General features: G+C 39.7%; 1 protein-coding gene and 1 long non-coding RNA gene across 7 annotated transcripts in view; one reads left to right on the top strand and one right to left on the bottom strand.

The window, feature by feature from the left end:
• Positions 1 to 2317: 2317 nt before the first annotated feature.
• On the bottom strand, positions 2318 to 7284 carry LOC135312640 (uncharacterized). The gene is made up of 3 exons (XR_010372287.1): positions 6995 to 7284; positions 6414 to 6598; positions 2318 to 4707 (listed from the first exon to the last, which is right to left on the bottom strand). It is a non-coding gene; the product is annotated as an uncharacterized LOC135312640 (long non-coding RNA).
• Positions 7285 to 7286: 2 nt separating this feature from the next.
• Positions 7287 to 25370, top strand: part of TTK (TTK protein kinase) — a 37370-nt gene continuing 19286 nt past the window's right edge. Inside the window, exons 1-8 of one of the 6 annotated variants that reach the window (XM_064447746.1) lie at positions 7290 to 7427; positions 7996 to 8062; positions 10839 to 11015; positions 11808 to 11889; positions 15959 to 16103; positions 16385 to 16610; positions 20044 to 20150; positions 24133 to 24276. In XM_064447746.1, the coding sequence (XP_064303816.1) occupies positions 11863 to 11889; positions 15959 to 16103; positions 16385 to 16610; positions 20044 to 20150; positions 24133 to 24276 (649 nt within the window). In that variant the 5' untranslated portion in view covers positions 7290 to 7427; positions 7996 to 8062; positions 10839 to 11015; positions 11808 to 11862. Of the gene's footprint in view, positions 7428 to 7478; positions 7645 to 7995; positions 8063 to 10838; positions 11016 to 11807; positions 11890 to 15958; positions 16104 to 16384; positions 16611 to 20043; positions 20151 to 24132; positions 24277 to 25370 lie in introns of those variants that run through there. The other 5 variants (XM_064447749.1, XM_064447745.1, XM_064447748.1 and 2 more) reach the window with 5 other exon arrangements.

Below are 25370 nucleotides of genomic sequence, written 5' to 3'. Positions count from 1 at the left end.
GAGAAGGACCTGGGGGTGCTGGCTGACAGCTGGCTGAACATGAGCCAGCAGTGTGCCCAGGTGGCCAAGAAGGCCAACATCATCCTGGCTTGTATCAGGAATAGTGCAGCCTGCAGGGCTACACAGGGAACAAGTGATTGTTCCCCTGTACTCAGAACTGCTGAGGTCACACCTCAAACACAGTGTTCAGTTTTGGGCCCCTCACTACAAGACTTTGAGTTGCTGGAACATGTCCAGAGAAGGGCAATGAAGCTGGTGAAGGGTCTAGAGAACAAGTCTTCTGAGGAGCAGCTGAGGGAGCTGGGGTTGTTTAGCCTGGAGAAAAGGAAGCTGAGGGGAGACCTTATCGCTCTCTCTAACTACCTGAAAGGAGGCTGTTGTGAGGTGGGGGTTGGTCTTTTTTCCCAAGTAACAAGTGATAGGATGAGAGGAAATGGCCTCATGTCACATCATGGGAAGTTTACACTGGGTATTAGGAAAAATTTCTTCACCAAAAGGGTTGTCAAGCATTGGAACAGGCTTCCCAGGGAAGTGGTTGAGTCACCATCCCTGGAGGTATTTAAAAGACATGTAGATGTGGTGCTTAGGGACATGGTTTAATGGTGGACTTGGCAGTGCTGGGTTAACAGTTGGACTCGATGATCTTAAAGGTCTTTTCCAACCTAAATGATTGTGATTCTATGATTCTACAGATGTCTGTAAGATGGTGGGAGAGTTGTAAAGAAAACACAAATCTTTTCCCTACTAGCTTTTCATCAGCTCAGTTTTTATAAAATTGTTGAAGATGGATGGTGGCAAGTAAGAGGTGGTGTAGATATGGGGTCATACTTACTCCTGAGGGACAGAGGAAGTGTTTCCATCTGTTTGATTTAGTGTCTGAAGGCTTGACCCTGTCTAGGCTTCTTGGACCTTGATTATGCCTTTTTGGATGTAGTCATCCTCAAAGTCTACTCTTTTTCCCAGCAGATGGTTTCTGGAAAATCAACCCATCTGTTGGTGGTTTTCTTTTTTTTTTCTGTTACTAAATATCATAGTTACATGGGCTTATAGAAACTGCATAAGAAACCAGTCTGATAAGAACTGACTTCTTGGTTAAATATTTAGAAGTCACTTCATGTTCTTCTGGTTAAGAGTATCATTTAGATTACCCAAATCTAGGTCTTGCCATCACTTTTCCAGGACCAAATTCACAATTATATGCAGTATCTTTTCTTGTCTTTACTGGCTGTGGTGAAGGAATAATCAAAGGAGACTTTCAACAATTGCAATGTTCTCAACAGTTATACAGTCTGTGGAGCAGGATGCCCAACATTTTACAGATCTCCCAACCTTCCGAAGACCCCCACACACATACATGGACTGGTGAATTAGCAGAACCAAATCAGTATCCTGTTTTCTCTGCAGGGTCCTACAGCCTGACAATAAACAAATGTGGTTCGGAATTTATCTCTTTTTTTTTCTGGACACTGAAACAAGAATTGTCTGATACCACAGCTGTATGTCATATTACAGCTATAATGGTGATTGCTGTTTAGGTGTCTGTTACACCTCTTTTGAAAGGTGTATGTTAAAATGACTGATGCACATTATTGCGTTATGGCCACCTACTCTTTGAAATACTCTAACAATGCAGTGAACAATGGTAAGATGTTGCAATAACTTTAGGCCTTGATCTAGCTTTGTGAACAAGTGCATCTTTCACCCATGCACGTTCTTAAATTTACTACTTTGAGCTGCCCAAGTAAAACTACCTTTACTCGGTTATTTCTGATGGTCTAAGAATTTTCTCCAAAACCTAACAATAGCTAAGTCTTGAGTCAGTAATTTATGAGGAAAGATGTCATGAACAGATGTTGAACAAACTCAGGTCTCAGATTGCTTAAACTGGAAGGCATTCACAGATCATGTCCCTCTGCCTGCACCCCTTATTTTCAGTAAAAAGTAACTTGCAGTCTCTCGGGGCTTTCTAAGGGAGAGGTGAAAATAAGTTCAAGTTTCTCTGGCCAAGCTTAAGCTAGTCACATAGAAACCATATGCAGTCTAAGGGCTGTACAGAGGTATATTATGCACAAACTGTCATGTGCTGCTTCTCAGGCAGGTTTCAGAGGACCATTCCAGTACAATTGTGTGTCTTCTGAAAAGCTGGACCAGAATGTGGGCAGAAAAGACCACTTCTGCCAAAGCTTTAATCACACAAGTATTATCTACAGTTTTACAGGTCAAAACTCAGATTTCAAATTCCACTAAGGAACTGATTAGCAGCCAGTGTAACAAGTTTGATAGGTTTTATTGCAGTTAATATATAATACCTGACATTTTTTGAAATATTCAAGAATGTACTTACATCAAATGTAGCGCAGTAAAAATGACAACTGTACCATGCTTAGCTGCTGAAAGATGGACACTCAAAAGGAAATTCCTAACAAGATATATACACAAAATATGTTTTCTTCTGTTCTTTTTACATGCACATCCAACAGAACATATAGATCCAGCATGACCTGAAGTTGTGAACCTGCACAACAGACTATTCATATGATTTCTCAACTTGTTCTTTTCTAGTTATTTCCAGCCCACACAAATCTGTAACTCAGTTTGGCCATATATGAAGTAAGCTACTGAACAGCACCAGCTGGATCTGATGAAATCGATATGTACAGTGGGGTATTATCCTCCTACTGAAGCTACCACAACTCTCATATCATCACGGATTTCCTGTGTGGGCTCATACATACACTGCACTGGCCAGATAACAGAACAAAACACAGGAGAACTCTAGCTGAAAAGTCATTCATAGCAGATTAGTAATTATCCAGTATGCAGGTGAGCAATCACCTATTTGTTGTCCTCAGTGCCAACCTGTATAGGCTGACCCTATCATAGGTGTAAAATTATCACTGTTTGAAGTGGCTATATATAATAATATACATCTCCTCGAAGATTACTGCAACTAGTGAGTGCCGAAGAAATCCTCAAATGAGAAAGTTCTTAATGTGCTGGAATGGATATCAGGATCTCTGGGGTTGATCTATAGATCTGATTTGGGCATCCTGTACAACTTCAGGTATGCCTCTCACTTTCCCATGCCTTAGTTTTCCAATGTAAGATGTGAATAATATTTCTCAGTCTTACACAGATGCTGAAAACAAAATTCTCAGATATTTTCAAGGTATTTTGATGAGATGGAGATGCACAGAAAAGCATCTGAAAATGAAAAGGCACTGGCAGGATGAAAATGGATGTTTGAACTATGCAGCAATTCATCACTGAGATACACAGGCTGCCTTGTTATTTCCAAGGGGAGCAAGTTAAAATCTAGAAAGTGGGTGATCAGCTGAATTAAAGCTATTCAGTTTTAACTTAAAACCAAAATGCAGATCATCCAGTGAAAAAGTATATCCATGAAGGCAGGAAGCTAGTAACAAGTTAGGTTAGGGGATACAGCACAGGACAGGATGGCGAGAAATGGCATTACTTGTGGAAGGAAGCAGTTTAGAAAGAATTAACTTTATTTAATTGACTGCAAGTTACACATTTAGACTAACAGAGCTTCAGACGCTCCCTCACATCAGCTGAGAAGAAGAAAGACACCTCCAGAGAGTCCCACACCTCATCTATGGACTGGAAGGACATAGGGTTTGGCAGTCTCCCTTGTGCTGGCTGCAGAAGGAACACAGATCACCAGCTCTGACTGGCTATCTGCCTTTCAGATAGCTCAGAGGAAGTAAAATTAACCCTACCCTATCTCTTCTTAGCATGGTTTAGAAACGTTCATGTAGTAGCCCTACTATTGATCAGAGTAAGTTAGGCTTAAACATAACATATTTTACCACAAGCTTTAACCTAACTGCCAAAAGCAGGAAAAAGTATGTGTTTCTTTCCAGAGCTTATCATCTCTTTTCCCATTTCTCAGCTTTCACCAACCTTGTGCTTCCCTTTCTCAGTCCTAGACTCATCACAAATACAGGACTCCTTTTTCTCCCTTGGTCCCAGTTTTGATAAATTCGTTTTCAAATCTGGTCTGTCCAGTACCGTACCTAAGCGATCCCATACTTGCAATGTGGTTATGTAGGCGCTCTCAGTGTGGTAAGATTGTGTTCCACAAAAAGATGCCCCTTCCAAAATATTCCCCTTCAAATACCTAGGAAGTGTGGCTATTCTATACATAACTCCCCCATAGCCACGTGAGATCCAGCCACCTTCCACAGCATGAGCTGTAGCTTTCATCAGCTTCTCTCAAAGTTATTTACATTCAGCAATTTCTCACCTCACGTTCACTGCATTTCCACATCCCCATAGTTGGCTTAACCTCAGGCCAGGACCTAGTCAACAACCCAGGCACTTGCCTCCAGCCTTAACACCACCTTTGTATCAAGTTTATTGGCAGCTGTTTCATATTAACCTCTGTATCACCAATAAAATACTCAACATATGTCATGGTTATAGCCAATCTGTTAGGTATCCTTCTGAAATGAACAGCTTCAACACTTCTTGATACCTCCTTTTTGGGATCTGTTGATTAGCCAGTTCATAAATAAGTATTTTGTGTGTGTACATCTGTGCATTTTACAGACTTTCAGCAAAAAATGGTATCAGGCAACACGAAGCCCAGATGCAATGGTTCTCATTATTTTTGTGATCAAATGTGTCCATCGATATGGAATAAAAGTTTTTTTTCTAAGGCCAGTCACAAAGCATGCATCAGATCTGTAAATGAAGAAAAGCAATGGGATGAGATCCACTGGTATAAAATAACTATCGTTCTCTCTTAATAAGACAAAAAAATACACATAAGTCTCAAAGTAGACAGTAGCGACAAACAAGTAGTGTGTCATGGAAACATAACAGCTAGAATGAGTAGGAATACTAGATATCTGGTGATTACTCTTGCTGCTGAAAGTCTTAATATTTTGTTAATTACCCACTTATTTTCAGAACAACTCAATTGTTGAGGTGACTCTGCCATCTGTTCTAGACGGAACGTTTACTTGCTTCTTCTCATGGATGTCTCTTTTCTTTTAGATCAACCCTTCATATCAGAGACATTAAATCTCAAATACCAACTCAAGAGGAAGGGTCAGTGGCTGCCAAATTTTCATCTAGAAGAGAAAGGCCTTTCCTTTACTTCCATTTACAAAAAAAAACACCACAGTGTGGTATAAAGATTTTATCAACATTTGAAAAATCCTTCATGACTCACCTGTGCCATTGTTACACTAGGATTTGCAATACTATCATCCAAACTGGTACGAAATCTTACCATATGATCAGGTATTTAAAACAGTAACAGGATTCTCCTGATGGGTAACTCATTACAAAACATTGACCTCTCTTTCGTTTGTCATCCAATCTTGTCCTTGCTGTTTGTGACTCACACATCACTTTTGTCATTTAGACTGGAATCACCTTTAGGTGAAGACTTCAACTGGTGTACGTGTTAAATTCCCTATAGATCTATGACTTGATAATGAATAACAAGCATAAGCAGATAGATAATGGTTCTACCAAAATCCAAACACCACATATATTTTACATTTTTTTGAAGAATACTAAATGGAAGCTCCTTTATTTTTTCTAAGGGTATTACAGCCTTTCTTCCTCTGACCCTTTTCTCTCTTTGCTGCTTTTTTCCAGACGTCTACCCTGAGTTTTCTCACATTCACTTTGGCTTTGCCAGGATTCTACATGGTATCCTGATTTGTCACAGCTACAGAAATGACAGCCGTTTACAGCATCATTCACTCACAACAACAATACAACTCTCATCTCCTTTGACCCAATCAAAAGTCCTCCTAATAAAATAATCTATGATCATGTACCTCAAGTGAAGACAGATGCAGAGCGGATTCATGCAACTTTTTCTTCATCTTTAATTTTTCACTAGATCTGGATTCTAGTGGAACATGAGAACTCCAACACAAAACCAAAAAAAAATCATCAAACACACCAGAAACATGTATATGCAAGGAGGAATAAATATAGAAGAAAACATAATCTCACTTAGATACCTTAAAGTTAGAATTGCTCTATACTTAGTAGAGAAAAAATGAGAGTTCCCTCCACTGAGTGATCCATTACATTCTAAAGCTGATGTTTGTACTGAAAACCTCTTTCTCGTTGTCTTAAATAGCCTCTTTTCCTTGATTGTAGTGTGAACTTGTATCACTAGATTAGACAAGATACTTAAATTCTAGGTGAATACAGATGAGTAAGATAAATCTCAATGATAGGCCACTTTAGGTATCATATTATTAAGACATTATTAAGATACATGGTGTCTGTGGAAAGCTAATTAGTAACTTACAAAATTAATAAGGCATATATACACATGCCTCACTGTTTTTTATAGTGTTGAGAATCTTGAAAATATTCAGAATATTTCATATTCAAAATATGAATGAGAAGAACCATACCTGCTATAAAGAACACTATAAAGAACACAGCCAGAATGTAAACTGAGAAAGGCTGAACTGTTCCGCTCAGTGCATTTGCATTACTGTAATCCAACTCCTAGAAAAAAGGGCCAGCTCAAAGAAACAGCTGCTTTTAGCAGCCTTAGGCATACTGCGGGTACCGGATCAGCGTGTGAAGGATCCATCTGAGAAAAAGGTAGAGGAAGTACGTCATATAAAGGAGCTGGTCAGGACACACAGTCCCACAGTTCTGTTACAGCTAAACGAGGCTTCAAAAAAACCAAAACCAGTTATCGCTTAAAGAGGAAAATATTTTCAGATATATTTTAAGTATTATCTTGTTTCTGTGGTCTGCACTTTGCAATCAAGAACTGACCCCGGCCACCTCCCACTACCCTTCCCCTCTCTGTGGGAGTCGGGAATAACGGCTGTCGCTACGCCTCCTCGAACGCCCCTCCCCTCACGGCTCCCCACAGCTCGCCAAGGAAGAGCCAGCCCGCCGGGAAAAACCCGCCACGGCCGCCGAGGGAAGGCCTTCCCACGCTCCCGCCCCTCCAGCCGGGCAGCGGGGCGGCGCTCACCCCCTCCTCACAGCTGTAGGGGATGACCCCCTTCAGCGGCCAGGGATGCTAATGGCCCCGCCGCAGCGCGCCTGCGCACAAGTCCTGCTCCCGCGGCGGGCTAGCAGAGAGCGGCGCGAGCACGGCGGCCCCCACGAGGCGCTGGGGGCGGGAAGGTGCCGCGGCTGTTACGGGCAGCAGCATCGCCATCGCCGCCGCCGCCGCCGCCGCTGCTCCCCTCCCCTCCCCTCCCCTCCAATCGTTAGGCGGGGTACACTGTTTTTCCTTCCTCAGACCAATCAGCGCTTACTTTCTCCCCTGCCCCGTGAGCCGTTCTGGCCAATGGGAAGGGGACTCTTTGGGCGTTGGTGATATTCAAACTGAGAGCGCCGCAGCCGCCCTTGTCTGGCCGGAGCCTCCTCCCGGCCCTGAAGCAGAGGCCGCCGCCGCGGCGGTGAGTGAGTGAGGGCGGTGGGGCCTGCCGGCCGGCAGGGGACAGCGGGGTGCGCGGCTGACGGGGCAGCTGCGGAGGCCGCTGAGCCGCGGGAGGCGGCAGTGCATGGGGCGGGTCCCTCGGCCGCCCCGGCCCTGCGGGCGGGCTGCAGTGGGGCGGCTGGCGGAGAACGGGGCCTGCGGCTGGGCTGGGCTGGGCTGGCGGCCCCGCGGGTGAGGTAACCTGGAGTCCCTCTCCGCGTCTCCCTCGCTGGCCTTTTCTCACTGCCTTCCTTCTTTGTGATTTTGTTTTTTAACTAGAGTTTGATGAGGGGTTTCGAGAGAGGTGTTGTGTGTGTTGTTTTTCGTCTTATTTAAATTTTGGTATATTATGAAATTAAAGGAAAAAGAAATTCAGGATAACGTAGCTGGCTGCAGGCTTGCCAACACGTAATAAGGTGTGATTGGGTGAGGGTATCAATCTATCGCGCAACCTATTTTTAATTAGGCTGAGGAATACCGCTTTCTAGAAATACAGACAAAGCAGCCCCTTGCTTGATACTGACTTACTCAGATTGTTTTGGAAACAGGAAGGCGTGCACAGGCAAGGAGAGAAAGATCTTGGAATACGTATCTGTTCAGCTCTGGCTAGCGCAGGTATGAAGCAATACCTATCCTGAAATGGTACCTTAAATTAAAACTACTCAGTTGTGTTCCTTGTTACTGCTTGGCTGTGTCCTTAAGCCTTCAGAACTTAAAATTGTCTTTTTGTGCTGCCCTGTTCTTCACTGCCTCTTGGTTATTTTTTTACAGGCTGTACAGACTCTGGTTTGTTTATGCTACAGTAGCTCACCTGCTTCTCTGCTGTTGAGCTTTGTTCTGATTAGCCCTATTTTATATCTTTGAGTCCTTTTTTTTTTTGTAGCTAACAGTAGAATTTCTAGTTTTCCTATTTCTAGTCAGAGTTAATGCTGCTAACTGTTTAAAATGATGATTTTTTTTTTGTTTAATGTTGGGCGTTTTTATTAGCCTTTAAGAAAAACCTGGTTTAGGCTGTAGGACTTGTAAACAAAACCAAACAAAGGTTATGCTCACATATAGGTGTTGGGTTTTTTTTTTTAAAGCCTGAGTGGAGGCTCTTTGAAATCACATTTCTATGTATTTTGGGAAATAGTGGCTTGGTAGAAGGGAGACTTCTACCAGTGCCTGCACTAGGGAACATGTTAGAAGTGAGTTAACAAGTTTGTGTGGTTGGACAGCAATTAATAGTCTTTTAATCCAGTCTTGTGATCAGGGTATCATATGGGACATGAAGGGAGCTGAAGTCGGAGAGTATTTGGAGGGTTTTACTGCTTGTCTGAATTCAGGTTTTCATTACTGCTTATGGAATGATTTAGCTTGATGCTTTCTAGTAATAGCATTTTTTTACTATCTGGAGCAAACAAAGGTGGCAGGATTTCTTTCATGTTCCTACCACTGCATTCTGCTCTTTAGACTTTAACCTAAAAGCTTGTATCATCTATCAAACGCATCTGCTTTCCCGTGGGTTTTAAAGAAACTCATGGGATGTAGTTTAGTGGTGGGCATGACAGTGTTAGGTTTATAATTGGACTCAGTGATATTAAAAGTCTTTTCCAACCTAAATGATTCTGTGACAGCTGGTATCTGTCCCTTCGGAGGAGTAACAAAGATGAGCTTCTGCTGCAACATCTACAGAATAATAATTGGTAACTGGATGAATGGCAGATAATGGCCGGTGTTTCTGAAGATGGTTTTGTGTTTGCGTTCTTACTTGCCTTGAACCAAGGTGGCAAAATCTTGAAGGCAAGAATTTTTAAACACTTATATGTCTGTGCAATAGATCCCAATGTTCAGGAAAGGTCTTTGCTAGTCCTGTAGTGTGTTTTGGCAGTGGTGTTGATGCACTTGGACATAGTTCTAGTTCTTGTAACTGACAGCATTTGCTGTGCTACCAGCAAGCATGTCTGTCTTTGCTTAAATGGTGAGCGCTATTAAATAGTGAACTGAATGTATCAGCAGAATAACGCAAATACTGTAGATGAAGGCTACAGTTAGTTTTCTGCTCTTGTCATATATGTGATCTTTCTGCATAAGAAAGGAAGGCACCAGACAACACACGCATGGGTAAAGTTCCTGGATTAGAAGTGGCATATCTACCTCTTCTACACAGAGTAGAGGGCTTAAGTCAGAGTTTTTCAACATACAGTCTTTTGACACTAGTAGACATTTTAATGAGACCATAGGAGCAGAGCTAAACAAATAAATAACATAACAGTTGTAGCCACAATGCCTCTCCCGAAATCCCTCATCAAATTCAGGTTAAAAAACAAAATCACAAAAGATCATTGAGGAAAATATAGGTAATAGGATAACATTTTACTAGGCTGATCAATTCACTTGGAGGAAAAAAGCCAGGCAAGCTCTTGGGCTCATGCTTAAACTTTTTGTTGCCGTCTACACCTTGTTAGATAAACAGATGCAGTATTTCAGTTGGTTCCAGGGGTAGGAAGAATATACCTTTTTGTTAAATAACAAAAAAATGCGTTTTTGTACTTTTGAGGAAAAACTGCATCTGGCTCGGTTCAGAAACTGAGCAAATAGCGTAGCACAGCAATTCTGGTATTTTAAGACTGGATACTATTATTTGTCTTTATTATCAATAAATATTGTAGGGGGTATTACACATGAAATCCTATGGATACTGCCACTTCATCCATTTACAACCTATACTGCTCTTTTAGTCTCTGGCCCTTGGCTCCTTATTTAGTGGGTCTGTATGAGGGGTTGAAGTTACTTTACTACACTTTTTTTTAAAGGTTGTTCTGTATCTTCCTTGTCTCTGCACACATGTTCTCCCTGTTCTTTGCTTCCCTGTCTCTAACCTCTCCTGCATGGCTTTTCTAGATCTCAGATGTGCTGCCATGTAGCCATTGCAGTTAGAAACTCAGTTCCTGTTGAGTGCATATAACATAACAGTGCGTTGCTATTTTAGGTCTTTGTAGTCTTGTCAGATTTTGAACATGCTTCACACAGATAAATGAATGGCAAATGCTTTCTTTAAAAATCATGCAGCAGCTGAAGCCAAAACGAGTCTGAACACTTGCTTACAGTTGAACTTTGGCATGAGTAGAAACTTTAGTTGCAAATTGTGACAATACACAGGAGATTATGCCCTTAGGCAGTTTTTAAAATATGTAAATGTCATAACAAGCTGACACATTTGGAAGTGCTTGCCTGTAGTCCAAAAGCAATATTAGAGCTTTTTTGTACAGTTTCATTGCTAACTAAGAATAGTTTTATTGATTAAAAGAAAACTATATTTCTGGGATGTCATGAAGATGAGTCAAGCTTACAGCATATACTGGTATCTGTTTACATTTCAATGTCTAACCGTTCCATTTTTGATACACAGGAACTTCTTCAGGATGGAGAGCTACATTTCTTGCCTCTGCTGGATTGTTGGGATCATCTGAGATAGTCTGACCCTCATCCACGTTACCTTTTTGACTGGGCATATACTTTCTTCAGGAGAAGTTTTTTCCATAGATTACACATTGAACCTTGAACAGTTAAGCAGTATACCAGAAATGTAAGTTTGACATGTATTGTTGAGAGTTAAGATCAAATTTATGTGGCACATGATTTTTTTATTTTGGTCTGCTACATTAGGCAAGCTATCATTGTAAAAAGAATAATGAACCTTTTACATTGGTGAGGAAGATATAAATATTTTTTAAAAAATTCACCTGGGAATTTTTAGCAATTACAATTGTAATGAGAGATTGCTGTATTACTAAACTAGAGTTAAATTTCTTTAGACCTTCTTGGTACTTCAGGTTTTTGAGAAGCTGACTTCATCCATGCTTTGGGGGAATGGATACAGTTCAAGGACAGATCTTTAAGGATCCCCTCACCCATGAAGAGGAGACTTGGAGTACTGAGTTCCTGTGGCCCCCTCTGCTGTATTTATCACAGGCAAAACTGCAATGTGTACCAAGATCTTCCTTATGAAGAGACAAATGTTTTTTTCTAAGACTATGTACTTTAGGGAGAAACGGATATTAAAGGAAGTTCCAAACGAGCACTGAAATTAGAATTTGTTCAATGTACTACTTTTTTTAAGAAAAATGAAGGGAGGGTTCTTTATTTAGTCCCATTTAGTCTTTATTTAGTGAAACAAAAATTGTTTTTCAGATAGCACTGATTTAGCATGCTGTCTCTAGTTTTCATAGCTTTTCTTCTGTATAGGTCTTGCTTACAGCTCTATTTGGGGGATGCTTGCTTCTACTTTTCTTAGACCACTGAAAATGTTCCATTTTGTAAATGAAGGAAGGAACCATTTTCAGAACTTACTGCTTTTTTTTTTTGCTTTTCCGCAAAGATATTATGAAGTCGTATGTTGAACGTTTCACCGGGCTCCAAGAGTTGGTAAAGTGATGCTAAGACCATTTTATAGTTGTAAGGTATGTGGTGCTTTTGCCAGACTAAATCTTGGTGTTCACACAAAAAACCCTGTGTTTTGAACCTATTAAAACACTTCTATATAAAGAAGAGCAGACTTAATATCTGCCAATGGTGGGCCATTTCTAATACAGGAAGAACAAGAAATATACCTGCTTCTGCTGCAAAAGGAAGCTCTGTAAACATGAAAATCTTTTTGGTTTATGGTTGCTGCTTGGAGAAAGCTGAGAGTCTGCTGCTTTTGAAGAAGCACAAACTTGTGACAACTAGTGCTCTAAAAATTAATTGTGAGGCTTCCTGAAAGTGGTGCCAGGTTTATTTTTTAGATGGTGGAATTAGAGGCTGATGAAGTTGCTTTATCCCATTCAATTACATCTCTATCAATAATTCATCTAAAATAGATGTAATCTCTCTGGGCCTCCCAGCAACTTTTTGTTGACTTGTTATACCTGAGTACAAAAGGAACAAAGACCAACAATTCACTGTAAAAATAAACTTAGTCTTTCTTTGACCTAATCTGTCCAGAGTGCATTACCTTCTCTGTTTCTGGGCCCAACTTCACAGTAATCGGGAAGTTAAATCCCCTGGATATGGACTTAATTAACCACAGTTTTTAATATTAGAATTCTCATGTTCATTAGATGCATGGGACATTGATTAATGTGGGGAAGGCTGTGATTGGTGCATTTCATGAAAATGTAAAAGACTTTTGTTGTAGGTGAAAAAAGAAAGTCATCAGTTTTTCTGCAGTTCGTTTTAGCATGCTTGCTCTGCTCAGATTGCCTAGATTCTTATCTCTCTGCTTACCCACTGTGAAAACTAATTGCTGCAACCTGTGGCAAGCAGTTTAGATTAACATTGTGCGCTAAACTTTTACAGGAGAAGGATGTAATGGGATCATAGCTCATGTTGGCTTTATGGGTATGTACATGCAGAACACATCTGAGTTTAGGTCTTTCCTGTTTGTGAATTGCCTATAGCAACTCCTCTGGAGGAACAGGGGCTGTGAAGAGGAAGAGAAGACTAATTTTGTGGGAGATAAAGTTTGCAAGGATCTTTCTTTCTGTGAGGCATTTTGTCCTGGAGCTGTTAGAATTTGAGCCCCTGGTTTTTGTTGTAGTCTGAACTTTGGCTACTTGCTGTATATTGGGCATATACCACTTGTTAAAGCAGTAGGGGAATCCCCTGAAGGAAGGGGATCAGCAGGATGGGATAAGCTTGGGCTAAACAGAGAGGATATAGGAGTTTGTTTGCTTTTGATGTACAGATTTGGCTACATAATTTAGGAAGTAAATACATATCTGCAATAAATTGCCAGATGTGCAATATAGTAAGGAATATGGAAACTTGCATTAATGATTGTTAGAATATTAATTGATTAATGTGATGGGAAGGGGATGTGAGCTAGGAAGGTGGCTGAAATGTGAAAGTATCAAATAAGAGGAGAAAAAAAGCCATTTTTCTTGCAAGCACTATATCTGTTGAAATTGCTGAGTGTGTTTCTGTGTTTACTAGCTCTGCTGGAAGAAAATCAAAGCTTTCTGCATATCCCCAACAGATATTTTACTATAGCAGGAGTTTTCAGCATTTATTGGTGGATCTTTTAAGTCTTCTAATGAAGTGTTGGACGGTTACAATTTTAGTATAGTTTAATTTGCTGTGTCTTTGTTAGTCTGCATTGATCTGAAAGTTAGACCCTAATAGTCTACAGATCAGTCTTGAGTACCACTCCACTGCCTTGAGGGTGAGGGCCATAAGGCTTCTTATGTTTATTTAGACATGTTACCAACTGTGAACCTGGATTTAAATTACCAGCTTAATAAATGCTTGCAAACACTTACATGTAGCATTTAATAGCTAAGCTACTGTTATGAAAGATTAAAAAAATCTTGTAAGTTTTCCAAAATACTAAGTTCAGTGATAGTCACTTTTACCTTAACTTTGTTTTTACATTTTCCCTACATTCATTCATTCTTTCAGTGCACTCTTACAAACCTGCGTGTGCTCTGCCCTGATTTGCACTTAGGTAGGAACTTGTAAGCTGTTACCTAGTTAGCTTGTTCTTCAGAAAGAATCCTACCTCTCCTGGACTTTCCTTTCACCCATAATATCTTCTCACACTTCTACATGTCTATTAAACTTGCAAGATTGTGACTATCTCTCCTTGTGGTGAAAGGATTCCTGGGTCCTCTTACTGTCATAAACTGCAAGATGATGCTGTGGATGCATAGTGTATCTTTGAAGGTATATGTTTTTTTTACTGATACTGTTTTTCTCCTGAGCTCTTTTCAGTTTATCCCTGTCTTATCACAGCCTTAATTTTGCTAAGGCTTAGTCATAGTTATTAATTGCTTGGTTTAGTTTATATGTGAAAGCAGTGGTAATCTTCAAATATTTCCCTGTCTTCACTGCTAACCATGAGAGCAAAGGTTTGGAGTTGGATGTCTGCCTATGACTTTGCCCACTTCTAGCCCTTCCTGAATAGAGAGACTATACAAAGTTTAAACATACATAGTTTTGTCTTAACAGTGTTCCTAATATTTACTTCTGTAAGCCTCAAATTACTCCAGTTGTGTGGAGATAATTCTTAGTAGCTGACAAAGTACACAAATTTGCTCTAGGGTTCTCTCAGCCTGCACACAGGCTGTGAAACTCTGCATAGATCTGTCTTTGGTGTTTCACATGTGAACTTTTCTCATCTCCTGATTAGTGCCTCCTGGCTAGCCCTCCCCTCCACCATTAGTTTTTAGTTTCAGTGTTGGATTGTATTCCCTAATAAAGCAGACGTTTCAGCCAGGAATTAATACAAAAGTTGAATATTATTCATGATGAGCAATGTAGTATAGTAATTTGTTACATATTGCTTAGTGGTTCACCTATATTCAGTGCTTTGTGTAATCTCTTAGAACAAATCCTTTTGAACAGACGTCTAGGTGGTAAAATTTTGCAACAGCGAAACTTAACGGGAACTAGGACTAGGAACTATTTCAAAATGTTTGATTTAGTATCTCAGTGGTATAAATAAGTGTACCACATTGCAATTAAGTGCTGCTTTAGAGAAGGAGAATGTTAAAACTGAAGCATAATGAGAATAAACTGATATTTTTTCAGAGCACATCTCACTGTCCAACTATACATGTATTATGTTAAATAAAAATATCATGCCCATTACAGAGAGGAGGTAATGCTAAAAGATGGGTTGTAAGTGTCTCTCATGTCTTGAAACTTATTATTTCTACTGTAAGTTATACCAGTGATAGAAAATATTAATATTGTTAAAACATCAAGTTTATAGTATTAAATTTTCCTTCTATATGAAAAATGTTTACATTTTACGGTGTATGTGTGGGGTGACACATCTAAGGTAGTCTAACACAACCTTACAGGTGTCATCAAATGCAAGTTCTCCCTCCTGCCTTTCCTTTCTCTTTCCGTATGGTGACACAGTTGAGAGAGCAGGAAAAACATCAAGCAAAAAGATATAAGCTCTCCCCATTATTTTTTTTTTTTTAGTCTTCTGTTGGTGTTTGTCCCTGACCCAGGTCACTGTGAAGTCTGACAAATGGCTGTTCAATCACTCTTTATTCAAGAGAAGTCCCAGGAGTACCTGGCTAGGAGGAGGATTACCTTTTAGTCATCCTAATCTATGGATTCAGGATGTGATTTAATAAGACAGACTCAACTATTCAGGCAACATATTCTGCCCCCCCACTTTATTCAAACACTGGATATCCCTTATTGGAAAGGGCTACTCTGAAGCATGGACTACTCTTCCTAGAACGGTTGGACTAAATGATATCTGAGGTCACGTCCAACCTGTGATTCTGTGACTAATATTTGGGCTGATAAGTACAGATTCTTTTTGTTCATCTATGTTGGCTTCTGCAAAGAAGTTTACTTGTATAACTACACTGACAAAGGCTTAATAGAGTATTTATGTTACATAACATGCTTGAGTCTCAATTAATCTGCAAAATGTACATGAGAGGCTTTCCTGTGGTAATTCCAATTAAGGTGAGCTACAACAGGGTTCTTCAGTAACCTCACTGGTTTTTAACCTTGTGTCTGCAGATGGAGGAGGAGGACCTAAGTGAAAGAGGATTGCCACAAATTGCTTCAATCATGAACAGAGTTAGAGACTTGAAAAACAAATACAGAAATGAAGACAATATCACAGATGAACTTAACTGTACTAAAATCTCAGCTGATACAACAGGTATGTATTTTTGTTATGATGTTGTCGCTTACGCAACTGACCTTAATGGCTCTTTCACTCTAAGGTTAACCAAAAGGATTTAAGGTTTTGCATTTCTTCAATATTAATGACCACGAAATACATTTAATCTCTTCTTATTTCTTTTAGTTAACTGCGTTGCTCTAATCTTGTGTAAAGAAAATAAAGCCTCACTAGTCATCTTACATGAAAGCTAATAAAAGGTGTTTTCTTCTGTTCATGTTTGCTGCATGTTTAATCACTCTCCTTTGTTTTTCCGTCAGATAACTCTGGAACTGTTAATCAAATAATGATGACAACAAATAATCCAGAAGATTGGCTGTGTTTTTTGCTTAGGCTAGAGAAAAAGGGTAGCCCTCAGGTGGATGTTAGCCTACTGAATAGACTCATTGGTCGTTACAGTCAAGCGGTGACCGCATTACCTGCGGAAAAGCATAGTCAAGATGAAAGCTACGCTCGCATCCTTGTGAGATTTGCTGAGTTGAAAGCGTAAGTATAAATTTTCAGTTTGAGAAGTCATAATTCAAAATTCTGAATTTGAATGATAAAAATAGTTTGTTTTCATTAGTAGGTTCTGCAACAAAACATTCTGAATAGGGATATCTTCATATCAACTCCTTGAATTTGAGCAGCTTTTGCTGGTCAGCTTATCTGATGTCTCCACATTACTTGCATTTTTTGGTATATGCTAATATAGATGATTGTTCAGAGCTATTTGATTTAGAGATGGTTACATGCTTTTTCTGTGTTCTGAGTGTAAGGTACATGCGGAAATAGCATGAGACCCTCTTTTTTTCTTCAGCTTTAGTTCAGCTCAAAAGAAGCAGCATGGGTAGAATCTGATATAACTTTGGGTAACTATAATCTGTATTAAACTGTGTATGTTGTAAGTTAGGATTAATTTCCCTGTCGACTTCTATAACTGATTCAGCTGTGAGGTAGACAAGTTGCTATTATCTAATCCATCTAGTCAAACAAGGATAGTGGTATATCCTTGTCTAGTCTCCTTTCTCCCTTGCTAGGGAAGATGCATCCCAGCTGCATTAAATAGCTCTGTTAGGGTAGGAAGGATGTTTCAGAACATCAATGACATGGGTAATGGGACAGAGTGTAACCTCAGCAAGTTGGCTGTGAGGAGTGGCTGATACACCAGAAAGCCATGCTGCCATCTAATGAGACCTGGACAGGCTGGAGAGCTGGGCTGAGAGGAACCTAATGGAATTCAACAAAAGCAAGTGCAAGGTCCTGCACCTGGGGAGGAACAACTCCATGCACCAGTACAGGCTGGGGGCTGAACTACTGGAAAGCAGCTCTGCTGAGAAGGACCTGGTAGTGCTGGTGGACAGCAAATTGACCATGAACCAGCAATGTGCCCTTGTGGCCAAGAAGGCCAAATGTATCCTGGGGTGCATTAAAAAGAGTGTGGTCAGCAGGTCAAGAGAGATTATCCTCCCCTTCTACTCTGCCCTAGTGAGGCCACATCTGGAGTACTGAGTCTGGTTCTGGCTCCCCAGGTCAAGAAAGACAGGGAACTACTGGAGACAGTCCAGCGGAGAGCTATCAAGATGATCAGGGACTGGGGCATTTCTTACGAGGAAAGGCTGAGAGACCTGGGTTTGTTTAACATGGAGAAGACTGAGGGGGGATCTTGTCAATGCTTATAAATATCAAGGTTGGGTGTCAAGAAGATGGGGCTGGACTCCTTCCAGTGGTGCCCAGCGACAGGACAAGGGGCAATGGCCACAAGTTGGAACACAGGAAGTTCCACCTCAATATGAAGAAAAACTTCTTTACCTTGAGGGTGACTGGAACAGGCTGCAGAGGTTGTCAAGTTTCCTTCCCTGGAGACATTCAAAACCCGCTTGGATGTGTTCCTGTGCCCCCTGCTCAAGCAGGGGGGTTGGACAAGATGATCTCCAGAGGTCCCTTCCAACCCCCAGCATTCTCTGGTTCTGTATAATATAAAGTTCTGTTTGGTGTTCTCCCAAATGATTTACCTAACAGGAAAAGCAAGTCAGAGCATCACAAACTCCAGAAGCAGTGACAGCAGCTTGAGATTTTAGTGTCTATTGGCCTCACCACTATTTTCTTCTGATCAAAGCTGGATTATTCCATTCTTGGCACTGGATCTGTCTTATCTTTGTATCTTCTCTAGCTGTAGCCTGATTATGCCAAAACTTTTTGACCTCTTATGATACTTTGGTTGGTTGAAGAACCCTTGAACGTGTTCTGAAACAGGCAAAGGTGAAGAGCCAGCTGCATCTGTGATTGAATATCTGTCTTGCTCGTTTACCACACCAGGCCTGCTTTCATGTAATGCTTCTGGCTGTAGCACAGTGCCACCAAGTGTGTAGCACTTGATGCCTGTTGCTAATATTAGGTCTTGTTCTGTAGGTTGCTATCCAAGTCATTGCTGCTTTCTACAGGAACTTAAATTTTAACATGCTTTTTGAAAGGGAATGTAATTCACATGTTTCAGCTTAATTTGTGTTACTCTGACTTTGACTTCATTCTTAATTCCACAGAATCCTACTGGAAATATGTTGCCTTTAGCATGTTGTATTTTTCCGTACTTATTTTTTTAAGCAATTGTCATAAATTTTTCACAATCCCCACTTCTAAGTACTACCTTTGCTTACCTGTTGAACTAGGGTGGAACTTTAGAAGAATGTCCTTTATTTCTTGATTGTGGATTTTGCGAATAGAAGTGTTAGAGTAGTGGTTTTTTTAAAATAGATATTAAAAAGGTGGAGGGAGTCCATTGACATGTGATGTTAATTTATTTCATAGTGATATAGATTAGGGCCTTTTCTATCTTGACAAGTATTAAGCTGTGGATCCTCTGGAATATTTAAGTGTTGGTGTACTCTGTGCAGGCATCTCAGTTGTCCTACTTAGCAATCTATGGCTGAATGTAAAACTAGGATTAAAATTCAGTAAAAGTAAAACTATTAAATGTGAAGTATCATGTCTGGACTTTGTGGCACAATCTCTACATTTTTGAAGTATACAAAGTTTGCCACTGCTGCTTCTGGTGTGCCTGCAGAAAATGGACTGAAATCTACCTTGTGCTACTGAATTTAACTGATAAGAGTGTTGCCTAGGATTATGGGGGAAATGGAATGAATTCCCTACATCTTGTAAGGAATCGATGTTCCTATAGAACCCTTGATAAGAGGTAGCTATGGATGAATGCTCTTGTTGTGTCCTAGTTTTCTTACAGGCATGGTATTATAGATGTACCAACAGAAACAACTTCTTTCAGTGACCTATTTCTCTGCTAAGGGAATCTGACAATTTGGGTGCAGTTGCAGAAGCTCTTCAATGTAGAAAACCTCATAACCTCTAGCAAAATTTTGGAGTTCAGTATTGCTTTAATGTGATGGATTGGAAACTTTGACCATATTGCTGCAGAATATAATTAAGTGTATATAATAGTTCTCCTGACTTGATTAATATGGTGCATTTTTCCACGATTGGTGTTTCTAAAGCAATCCCCTTCCTGTCCCCCTGGCTTGCAACTTCCTTTGTATAGGAGTAGATGCATCTAGAAGAATTGAGATTTTCCTCTGGATAGTGTCAGCATGTAGCCTGGAGGGCGACAGGTGGGTATGCTGACGGAAAATACCTACATATTTTGAGGAATAATACAAGCGGTGACAGAGAAATCCTTAATCTTCCTCTTCAGGTTTAAGCACAGTCTGGTATTTGGAAAGGATCAGCTTGATATCTTAAAAAGCTAATAATTTAAAGACTCTGCTTATTTGCACTTCACTAATGGCTCTAAGGAAGAGGAAAGACTTCAGCTACAGACAGATTGCTTTTCCAGAATTATCTAAAGCCATCATCCAGCACGTGGAATTTCATCCTTGTTACTCAAGTCCTTCAACCTTGTGTAACTATTATTATGCTGTCTTTACAGTCTTCAAGATCCAGAAGAGGCACGGGACCAATTTCATCTGGCCAGACTGAACTGCAAGAAATTTGCTTTTGTGCATGTGGCTTTTGCACAGTTTGAACTATCACAAGGTGTGTAGAAAGTCTTGTTTCGTGTTGCTCTTCTGTGGTGTTCTAGATCTTGTTGTTCTAAACTTCTGCTCTGTTACAGAACTTGCAAGGAAACTGAGAGGTATTAAATCAGAAAAATCAAAATCTGGATTTTCTTTTTTGATTGAAACTTAATGAGAACATGTGTGTTCATTTTTAATGAAAATATGTGTACAGTTCTGAAAGTTATTTCTAAAAAGGAAAAAAAATATTAAGATGAAAATTGGCAGTGATTTTCTGTTTTTAAGGTTAGATCTTAGTGGGAGGTATGAGGAAGGCTCTTGCTGTATTGAAAAATTATGCCCAAAATTGGGTGATAATTTCGCTTCAGGTACTTTCAGCTTGATTGTTGAAGGCATTCTGGCTCCTTCCAAAAAGCAACTCTTGATTCTTTGTGTGGTGTTTGTTTTTTGTTTTTCAATTAAACCAAAATATGCTGTGAATGTGCAATTTGGTCAAATTAAACTTTCTCCTCTGCCACTCAGGTTCTTAAGTAGCTAGCAATTTTAATTGATTCTTCTGTTTTCTATTCCATTGTTGAACATCCATGTTGGGACAATGGAGATGTCTGACATCTTCTGTTGCTTCATAAATGTCATGGACTCACTTTTTTGACAGTATCATAGATGCCATGTTCCAGTCCATTAGGGAGGCAGGGTTTGTCAGGATTCAAAACAGAATGGTAATCTCTGTCATATGGTGCCATACAGCATTGTTTTAGGCAAGCCAGTCTGATATGAGAGTGATAATGTCTTAAAAATTCTGTTTTCCTTCTGTAAGGGGATGCCTGACCTGTCTGCCCTGGTGTAGGGATAGTTGCCCTGAGAACAAACTTTCTAAATTAATATCTCCTGTTCCTTGGTGTACTGGCTCTGTCTTAGGTAGGGTTAATTTTCTTAGCAGCTTATACGATGCTGTTTTTTAGATCTGTGACTACAACAGGGTTGGTAACACACTGATGTTCTAGCTGTAGCTGAACATTGCTTGCACAGCGTCAAGGATTTCTGTTTCTTGCACAGCCTCTCCTTTACCCAAAGGCTGGGGGTGGGCGAGAGGTTGGCAGGGGATGCAGCTGATATAGCTGACCCGATTTGACCAAAGGGATATTCCATGCCGCACAGCATCATGCTCAGCAGCAAAAAGCTGGGGGATAGTCTTTCCACAGTAGCAGGTGCTTGGAGACTGGCTGGGCATTGGCCTGCTGGTAAGAGGTAACAAATGATTGCCTTCGCATCACTGTTTTTTTTCTTCTTTCTTTCTTCACTTATTAAACTCTTGGAGTTTTTTCTTTCCTTTGTTCTTCCAGTTCTCTCAGCTATTCCAGACTATGTAAATTATGCTCTAATATATCTAGAACAATAGGGTCTCAACACTTTGGGCCAGTAGTCCGCAAAGTTCACCTTGGCTTATGTCACTTCTTTCCTATTGTGTGTAGGGGAGGTGGCCCTGGTACCTTGTAGCAGTGTTGTGCTGCCTACCAAAAATCTTTAGTGAGCACTGTATGCTTATTAAAAGATAATTAAACAGTAATATTTCAATAATAAAGATATTGTCAAAGTGTAATAAAGAACCTATTGTGTAATTGAAGTAAAGGGTAGAAATGTTTCTAGTGCTGTTGGGTTGATGGTTGGACTTGATGATCCTAGAGGTCTTTTCCAACCTTAGTGATTCTATGATAGTGATTACTAATGACTAAATTCGTCCTATCACAATCTCTTGTGGATTTAATTACCCCGTAGCTATGGGATATGTTAATGCAATAGTTTTTCACATTGACAGCAAGCAGTCAACTTGAAATGAAATGCTAATCCCAAAGGAATAAGCCATTTATGATTGGCTTTGCCTTATCTCCAGTGTGTTCTCCGATTTGTATCTGATACCCTTGAGCTGGTCTGATTGACATTTGGTAATGTGTAGGGAGCTATAGTGTCCCTGCTGGGTGCTTCAAAGAGGATTAATGTAACATGTGAGTTGTATATTGTTACTTTAAAAGTTCTGTTACTTTTTCACTGTGTCCACTTTAAGCCAGAGGGAAAGGAGGAGGGTAGTGCTTTGACCTCCTCATCCCGGTCATTCCAGCAGTGCCTTGGCACACCTGCCAACTGCTTTGGGAAATACAGATTAATCCAGTTCCATTAAGAAGAAAAAGTTAATTACACATTCACTTCCCTGTCTTGAGCAAAATTGTGAGCTAAAGCTCAAGTCAAAATTCTGAAATTATGGTTGGCAAATTGATACTCATTTCCTTGTAAATTGAATATTCGTGACATAAAAATGGAGTGACACAATAAAGGTGGCATTCTGTTTTGGTTTTATTTAAATGCTGAGTACAACTTCATTTAAATAGAGGCAGCTCCTCATCTGACCTTCCCTACTTTTGGTCTGCCTTGGGCAGTGTGCTTGAAGCTGTGAATTGCTTGGAACTCATGACCATAAATAAAACTCTACTTTTGGCTATATAAAATATTATGCCTGGGTGGATCATTCTGGCTTTTTGTTTCTGATGAAGTGGGCTGATTGAAACTCACAGATAATTCTGGCTTTACTTTTGTGCCTTTGTCCCTCATCTGTTAAGGGGGATGGAGCAGTAAATTTTTCTCATAGGTGTTCTGATATCATGTTATTATTAAATGAGACACATAATACTAGGAGAAATTACCTTTTATTTTGAGTAGCAGGTGTTGCTGTAGCAATGTGTGGTTACTAAATATAGCCAAAGGCAGAATGCTGATTAAGGATTCTTGAAAAGAAATACTAAGCTTATCTACTTGCTAGGGATTTGGGAGAAAAATAGTATTTCATTATATGGTTATAAAACAAGTTGTAACAAATGCGCACAAAATAGATTTGAATGAAATTGTAGGCAATCTTCTTTTGAAGTTTCCTTGCTTCAGTGTCCACATCAGCCATTTAATATTCTTAAAATAGGTTACTTAAGCATAAGTTCCTAATATATACACTGCACTCCTCTCCAGTCTGAACTGTAGGCAACGCTGATGTCTAACTCCAGTTATTAGTGGATTTTTGAGTGCTGGAGACATTATGGAGCTCTGAAGTATACTATTATATACTATAAGAAGTACCTAATTATATATGTATGTGGCACCTGTAAGAACAAAGTGGTTTGTTTTTCTGCTTTGGAACTGAGGAAGAAGGGCATTTGGGACTTCAGGGCATTAATAACTGTAATAAAACATGGTATCATTTTGGCCTGATGCTCTATAAACCAAGGAAAATACCTTGGTTGCAATATGCTTCTTTCTTTTTGACTGTTACTGTTTAATAGCTGTATGTGTATGTTCTTACCTATGTAAACTGGTTGCTTTCAATATGTCTTGTTGTTAAAACATCCCCTCTACCCCGCTGAGTTCTTTTCAATCTCTGTTTATGGCACTTAATAATGTATAAAACTGTAATGAAAGAGTATTCTTCCTTTCACTCCTCTTTGCTTAACTGCAGTACTTTCTGGAGTAGTGATGTTTGATTTAACAACAGCTGCTTTTAACTTTGTCTATTGAGTGCATTAAAGATGTTTTATAATGCATGCGTAATAAAGTTTATATCTGGTCCGTTCTAAATGGAAGTCCATAAAGGTTGTCTTTCCTTGCTGATACTACAGAAAAAATGGATTTTAGAATTTGTGTTGTATTTCCTTGCAGTTCCTTTAACACTAAACAAATACTGAGAATGCAGCTTTGTGAGTTCATAGAGCAGATTTTGTGACTTGGTGCTCAACTTCATGCATAAAATTGACTTATGTGGTTCACTTGTAACTAGTTCCAGGCAATATCCTTAAAGTGGATATCTAAGGGGGGAAGTGCCTAATGAACAATGGCTTCAGAGAACAATGCAAAGTGAATGTAAGACAGTATGAATGTAATCACCTTTTTTTTAAAAAAAAGGCCATGTTACCCCAGTGTAATTGTTTTCTATTTTCTTGATCTCTGTGTTCCTTACTACTTAGGAAACGTGAAGAAGTGTAAGCAGCTCCTTCAGAAAGCTGTGGAGTGCTCTGCTGTTCCACTAGAAATGTTGGAAACTGCTCTACAAAACCTTCATTCACAAAAAAAGCAGTTGCTTTCAGATGAGGAGAAGGAGAACTTAGCAGGTATTCCAATTTCTTAAAATGTCGGGTTTTATGCATGTGGTAATTCTAAATTGAAAAAAATATTTCTAATCTCTGTCCCTTCTAGATACGAACTCATAATCTGCTATTGTCTAAAACAGTCTATTTATCTATATTATCTTTCTCCTTCAGTATTCGGTTCCATCTTCAAGGCAGTGACTGTAGTTTGCAGGAGCCATAGAATGGCAGATTCTCCAACTCTGCAGATGGTGTTCCTCTGACTGTCGTTAGGTGTTTGGACTTTGTAACAGAGACTTACGGCTGAAAGAGTGAAATAAGAGCTACTGGTGGCAGAGAAGAATTAGAACTGACACAGACTAAATGATGCAGACAGCTTACTTTGAGGTGTATCTTGTGACAGGCTGGTGAAGTTCTGGCAGTCATTTCAGTGCAGTCAAATCTAGCAAAAATAATCCATTTCAACTTTATTTTACAAATGGACAAAGCCATGTATTTATCAGTACAAAATTGAAGTACTTGGCTATATCATAAAACATAACTGATAGTGGTTGCTGGGTATATAACTTCAGTAAGGGAACAGCTACCTTATGAAGTTTTCAAAAGATAATTTTTTTTGGCGTGGAATTGAGCGAAAAACCCACCATAGTTTGACTTAATATTGAAGTGCATGTAACTAACTCTTCCAAGAGTGGTGTCTAACAGTTCTATATTCTTGCTTTGTATAAGGACAGAATTAGTGCATAATAGGTCTGATTTAATTTCCTTAGGGATATGTCCTAAGGAATGTGGTTTGAGGTTTGGCTGGCTCCTGCTGAGTCAACGTTTTTGTGAAACACTAGTTGTGGGGGGGGAAAAAACACCAAACATTTGGCAACACTTGAAATAATAGTCTGTTATAGTATTAATTTTTAAATTAACTTAATTTTTGGTCCTATTATGTTTACCATTAATTGGAAACAGACATCATAAGTAGCACAGCTGCTGTACTAGGCCACGGGAGAATATCTACAGGATATACAGCATAATACAGGATATTATAACGAATAACAGGATATATTAGCTAGAGATGTATATTTGAAGTATCTTAAAATAGCTTGTACTCCGCAGCATTCCCT

Source organism: Phalacrocorax carbo, chromosome 3, assembly GCF_963921805.1.
Source record: "Phalacrocorax carbo chromosome 3, bPhaCar2.1, whole genome shotgun sequence".
Classification (NCBI taxonomy): domain Eukaryota; kingdom Metazoa; phylum Chordata; class Aves; order Suliformes; family Phalacrocoracidae; genus Phalacrocorax; species Phalacrocorax carbo.
The sequence above is the reverse complement of the archived record's forward strand: the minus strand, read 5'-3'. Positions and strand labels throughout refer to the sequence as shown.